We start from the raw sequence: 6,532 nt of genomic DNA, 5'->3' as shown, positions 1-6,532 counted from the left end.
ACCAGTGATAAAAAATTTTGGTTGGGAAGACCTTCACTGGGCAAGAACAAAAAAGCTTTGCTCCTTCTGCTCTACCAACGTTCTGTAAATGGAGTATAAAAATGAACTAAAAAATATTTGGGAACAATTTTTCATAGATTGATCTAGCCCCAAACTAAGCAAAGCTTGTACTCTGGGTACTAGGCAACAATATACATATGTATATTGAAAATATACTTATATACATAGAAAACACCCATGACTCAGGAACGAATATCTGTGTTCATCACATAATTAAATGCTCTTACCGGGATTCAAACCCGGGACCATCGGCATTGGCAGGAGTATATATACAAATGCAAGTCAGTAGCGGATCTGCAGTGTTGGCCGCCCTAGGCCCCAGGCCCCCTAGTAACTACTAGCCACCCCTTTCTCAGCATCCATCATATAGACTGCCACCACTAATGTCTTGCCACCCAGGCCCGGGCCTACTGGGCCTTAGGGCAAATCTGCCACTGGTAAGAGTTAGAAGTGATGAAGGCCCTTATACTTTATACACACTTACTCACATTGACCTTGATGTAAATATTTGATGAAGTGTAGTGTGTGTAGTGTGAGAAAGGCAAAAAAAAAACAGTCTTGTGCTTAAAATTATATTAAATGCTTTCTAGCAAATCTTTTAAGCTTGAAATGCTGCAGAAACCTCAGTTCTCCATTCCAGTTCCTCAATACTTGCATCTGCTCCGCATCTAGGAGATCCGGCATCTCCAGACCACACGTCTCAAACTCATTCTGCTCCCTCTTCTTAGTAATGTTAATGATGTCTTCCCTACTCGCATGCTGATGACGATTCTTACGATGACCTATAGAATTCTTTAAAGCAATCTGTTCTAGCTCTTCATCAAATCTTGCTAAATAAGTTTCAATCAACTCCAATGTCTGCTCCTTGGTTAATACTAGACAATCTTCAGGAATTCTCTCCTTGAACCAGAGGATTTTCTCACCTATTAAATTCTGTTTGATGTGAGTGCCGAGTTTGTTTTGATCTTTTTTTTCGTTTCGCTTCATTTTTGTTGCTAATTTTTGAGTTTTCCTGCTGTTCGGATGTTTCAGTTTCTCCATATTTTTCTTCATGTTAGGCATTTTGACTTATTCTATTTTATCTTTCACTAACAAAACTAAATAGTAGTGATTTCAAAATTCAAAATAAAATCCTAACCTATAAGCCTTAAGTCATGGTCACGTGTTCGTTGATATGTCAAATTGACATAAGTGCTGCGTTTACAGATAGGGTTATTTAAAAAGCATGACGCGAATACTTTTTATTTCCACATAATAAGAACTCCTTTATGTAAAATTTAACTTAAAGAAGTAAAATATATATATTTTATTTCATTTGTAAGGGCTGTAAATTAAAATTTATTTTAGGTTGGCGTGTTTTTGTTGAGTTGGTTTGTTATTCTATGATAGTATGGAATGGAATGACAACCTTCACAAACCGTGATCTAATGTCACTATCATGAAAACAACGGAGTCGTACTCGTATGCAGTATTTCACAGTGAAATTATCGTTATTCATACATTTGTTGATAGATAGATCGGCAATATTATTTATACAAAATGCTTAAACGTCCTAACCCTGAAGAAGATGAGGAAGACATTCTACGAATGCAAGAAGAATACTTACGTGAAAAGAACAAAGACGCTAACTTTCGCCCGTCGGCTTCAGTAACAAATCTGCGACCGCAAGTGACAGAAACTCCAAAACCCTCAAGCAGTAAGTCTGAGAAATCTGTTGGGCGTAAGCCTTCAAAATATGCACAGTCTAAGGGCCTCAAAAATGAAAAGCAAGTCCGGTTCGAAAGCAGCACTGGCTCCGTTATGGGAGACATTTTAGAGAAGAATATGGAAGATGTTCCAAAGGAAACAGAAATGAACGACGACCAGGTATACTATCCTAAAATCATACCTTCTGTTATGAGCCATATAATAGAAAAAAACACAAATTGTGATCTAGATTTGAGTTTCAAACCAATGCCTGCTCAAGGCTTTCCTGTAGCTATGAAATGCGATTTTAATGTAGCACCTGGTTCAAAAAGTATCCATTCATTATACATTCAAAAGAAGCAGCAAGAGAAAGTATCAAAAATGGATATTGATGAGCCATCAAATGCAAGTAAAACAAATGTGTCTAATCAAGTTAATCTTCCAGAAAAAAGTTACATTGTGTCTTCAAAAGATGCTGATGTCATCCATACTGAAAATGTTAATCTGTTAAGTAAACTGTCTGAAAAGGAAATATTGGAGGAACAGCAAAAATTACTTGCCGAAATGGATCCTAATTTGATTAAGTTTATCAAAGCTAAAAGGAAAAATGAGAACCCAATCTCAGTAAATGATAAACATTCGCCAAAGAGCCAGAAGATGTCACCTCAGGATGTACCAATGCAGTCATTAGTGACTGATGATGGTGCTTGGGATAATGACATACTATCCCACCCCAATGTCAATAAATGGCTGCATTTTGATTCATTAGAGAAGGATAAACTTGAGTGGGTTAAAGGCATAAAAGAAAGCAATATCATAACACCTGACACACCTTATGAAGCCCGCTTTGATTTCAAAGGGTACCTTTTACCATACACCTTACCTTATACAGAAGAAACCAAAACCCTTTTCCATCACGGTGAAGAACCTCATAGACCGGGATACACCCTTACAGAGATTTTTGAACTAACTCGCTCCATGGTAACTCAGCAAAGAGTCTTTGCTTTGAACACACTAGCGGGAGTTTTGGAATACTACTCTGCAGGCACTTACAAAGGCATAATAGACATACCGCTCAGTAAAATACTTTTTGTTCTACGATTTTCATTAGATGACAAGGCAGAGGCTATTATTGAACCTTCCTTGAAAGCTATAAGAAACTTAATATATAATAGGATAGATGAAGCAAGTTTAGATGCCTTATTAGGATTTGAAGCCGGCCTGCAGCAGCCTTGTCTCGAAAATGACAAGTCAGAAATTGAAGAATTGGAATCAAAAGAGTCAGAATTAAAAGATTACCACTTGGCTGAAGTAGATATTATAGCAGCTCTATTGAGAACTGATATTCTTACAAGAGTACAGTACATTTTAGGAAATACAAAACCAGATATAAATTCTGTTCAATATTGCTTGCAAATTTTGACTAGACTTGCTAGAGATTCACCTGAAACAGCCATGACAATAGTTAAAATGGAACATTTGATGAACAGTGTTAAAGATATCTTTAAGAATTACAAGAATAACCATTTGTCACAACTAGCTATGAGGTTATTCAGAGTCCTTTCTTTACAATCAAGAGAGATTGGAGAGTCATTATTATCAAAGTACTTCATATTAGAACCTGTTTTGCAATCTATAAGCACAGTAGCAGACAGGACAAGTGGCCTTCGCGTCCAAATAGAAGCCTTCTGCATCATGACTAACTTGCTACACCATGATCTTGCTGTGGATGAATCCCTCTCCATATTTCCCATTTTATTATCAGCTTTGTACATACATGTCCAAAGCACAGATGTGTTAGTTACATCATCAGTATTGAATGCTACCCATGCGGGAGTAATTCTACAATTTGCCAGCAAAATATGGTGCACACAAAAACTGCCAGATAGTAATAAAGGGCAGCTCTGTATTTTACTGAAAGAAGGAGCGAGAAAATGGCTGGCGCAAATATCTCAAAATGAAAGTTACACTTGTGGTCACCTGCGCCTGCTGTGCTCTGTCCTGGACTGCTGTAAAACAATTATTACATTTGATCAAGTGGATATGGGCTTCTTAAAGGAATCCCTGAACAAACTTTCAAATTCTGCTGGATTTTTATACATCGTAGCACACCTTGAGTCAAGTTCGAATTTGCTGTCAGGAATAGAAACAAAAGATTTGCATTTCACTAAGAACTTGATGTGCCTTGGCGCATCAGTTATTGACTCTGAACTAAAAACATTACCAATACTTAACTGTTTGTCTCCTATCCCATTTCTAGCATCCTTGTTCAATCTTCTTGAAGCTGTGAATGACGAAAGAATCGCACAAACTTTTGTACATAACCTTGAGCCATACATCGAGAAACTCGCTCATAAATCGCCGAGTTTGAGTGATAATTGGTTCACAAGAACGGAGACAGATCTTGTGATCAGTATAATAAAAAATGCCGTGAAAATTGACGTGCCTGAATCTAAGAAAGATTTGTTGTATGCTGTGGCTAACAAACTATGCTACATTCTTAGAGTTGATAAGGGTGGTGACCTGGAGTTTTTGTTTAGAAATATCGTGTTCAATAAGCAGTGGTTCACAGCGGAAAGGTTAATGAACCTGGTATCTTTGTCTGACGCTGATGGCTTCTCAAAGGCACTCACATCAATAGAAGAGATTAAATTGTGTTACAGCACAGTTATAAACATGAGTTACAAAGACACTGGCGCTAATATTGTACTCCGGAAATGGCAAGAACCGATCCTACCAAGAGACTGGATATATTTGCCCATTTTACATCTGTACAGCAAGAGTCAAGAGCAGAATCCTCAAAAAGTTCTGGGATTAAACGTCAAAGCGTCAACAGCGAAAGAGTTTGTCATCAGGAGCAGTTTAGAATGGATCTTATTTAACGAATACTGCTTTCCCGATCTCCTGAAAGACATAAACGTGACGGATAGATTCTGTCGATTAATGTGCGTTTTTCTGTGTGATAATTCTTTATTCTTGGATGCGAGGATCAAGATCCTGTTACAGAAATGCCTTGAGGTTTTATTTAAGAGGAGTAGCGAGTTCAACTTCGATCAACAGCTTACTGGATTGAGTAATTTCCAAGGATTTTACATTCAGTTTCTGGAGCAGTTCCAGTCGGTTAGTTACGGGGATTGCAACTTCGCTGCTTGCGTTTTAGTGCCTCTTGCTCAAAGACATGATGTAAAATGGCGGAAGCTCATTTGGTCTGAGTATGCGGGTTGCTTGAGGGCTCTGGATTGCCCAGAATACCGCTTGTGCTATGAATTGAAGGACTATTTATATCCAGAGGAGACTGAAGTGTCCCTGATAAAGTCATACCATCGCGCTTTGACGTCGAATCTGGTCAGACCTAGTACAACAGCATATGCAATAGCGCAGCACCACGTTGAAGCTTGGAATCGCCGAAAAGATCAGCAGATCTAGCATATTATATGTAGATCAGAATGAAAAACTCAAGCTCCAAAAAAAAGTTAAATTTGTACGTTCTTGAAAATCTGTCCGATTGTGTAAAGAAAACTAGCTTTCTAAGATTTAATTTTGTTATTGCTATTGTAATTAAAACAGTCGAACGAAAAATGTGTTACATTTTATTTCTTATTATATACTGCACTTATTAAGACGATACCGGTACCCCACTAGCTATGACACACATCACAACTGAACGGTTTTACACCAGTCTGTATTCTTATATGTAGCGATACAGCCTGAGTTAGAGAAATATTAAAAGAATATCGTTAAATATTACTTTTTTGGCGTTTATAGCTCATATTCATTCTGATGTGCTAGCTAGACTAAATAGTGGTTTGCTTGAAACTGATATTTACATATATCGCAGTAGTAGGGCTCTTTTGTCATGCTTTTATTTGTGTTCTATGTAAGTCATCTTTGCGTAAAGATATCTTGTCACATTCATCACAAGTGGAGAGTTTCTCCCCATTGTGTATTCTTGTATGTTGTAACATATCTAGAAGAAATTGTTTTGTTACTTTATTTCGTTTCGACCCGTGTACGACCACCTTAACTTTCCGAACTATCTCATACACATATCGCAGCAGTAATGTTTAAAGCAGTGGTGGGCAAAGTACGGCCCGCGGGCCAGCTCCGGCCCGCACAAGGCTTTCATCCGGCCCGCCGACGGTCCTTCGAAATAATTAGTATATAGCTCGAGAGATAACGGTTTCAAATTAAAATGTATTTATACTGCAGTTCCGGCCCTCCTCGGATTTTTTTAAATTTTCTGGCCCCCCATGAAAAAAGTTTGCCCACCACTGGTTTAAAGCTTGTGCGATCTCAAGCTGTCTAATTAAATATATACATTATTTAAAGTGATTATATACATCATTTAAAGTAAAGGAACATTCTAATAGGGGGCATATGTACCTATAAAACTTTTTTTTGTTGCCGATGGAATTGATGGAGGAAGATCGATACTGGGTACTCACTCACCTTATTTGAAGTGCGACACTGTGCCACCACGTCTCATAAATTCTTTCTTGAACTTTGCTTTTGCTTAGACGAAGCCTGTGCCTCTATACCTATGCAGGGTGAGGACAACTGAGCGTTGGCGCAACGCGTACGCTAACCGTAGAGCTAGAGTCAGACCAAGCTAAGTTAGCAGCGATTTTTATAGGCCAAACGGTGCAAGTGTGAAGTAAACGTCATAATTTTATAGAAGTTTTACGTTTGAAATAACACTTGCACCGTCTGGGTCCCATAGTAAAAGTTGCTCAGTAAGTATGGCCTATTTATTCAGCCCGTAAATTATTGCATTGCAGGTGACTAA

General features: G+C 38.1%; 2 protein-coding genes across 2 annotated transcripts; one reads left to right on the top strand and one right to left on the bottom strand.

Moving 5' to 3' along the window:
* Positions 1 to 618: 618 nt before the first annotated feature.
* LOC133528934 (translation machinery-associated protein 16 homolog) lies at positions 619 to 1,235 on the bottom strand. The gene has a single exon (XM_061866444.1). It carries the CDS (start codon positions 1,120 to 1,122, stop codon positions 631 to 633), a length of 492 nt encoding a protein of 163 aa, XP_061722428.1. The 5' UTR covers positions 1,123 to 1,235; the 3' UTR covers positions 619 to 630.
* Positions 1,236 to 1,501: 266 nt separating this feature from the next.
* On the top strand, positions 1,502 to 5,205 carry LOC133528888 (RNA polymerase II-associated protein 1). Its single transcript, XM_061866379.1, has one exon. The coding sequence runs from the start codon at positions 1,600 to 1,602 to the stop codon at positions 5,170 to 5,172; it is 3,573 nt and encodes a 1,190-aa protein (XP_061722363.1). The 5' UTR covers positions 1,502 to 1,599; the 3' UTR covers positions 5,173 to 5,205.
* The last annotated feature ends 1,327 nt before the right edge of the window (positions 5,206 to 6,532 follow it).

The sequence above is a fragment of the Cydia pomonella genome, chromosome 20 (genome assembly GCF_033807575.1).
Source record: "Cydia pomonella isolate Wapato2018A chromosome 20, ilCydPomo1, whole genome shotgun sequence".
NCBI lineage: Eukaryota > Metazoa > Arthropoda > Insecta > Lepidoptera > Tortricidae > Cydia > Cydia pomonella.
This window is presented reverse-complemented; position numbering and strand designations above follow the sequence as displayed.

Excerpts from the sequence above, each read along its gene's own strand:
- LOC133528934 (XM_061866444.1), bottom strand. The coding sequence starts at position 1,122 with ATGCCTAACATGAAGAAAAATATGGAGAAACTGAAACATCCGAACAGC.
- LOC133528888 (XM_061866379.1), top strand. The coding sequence starts at position 1,600 with ATGCTTAAACGTCCTAACCCTGAAGAAGATGAGGAAGACATTCTACGA.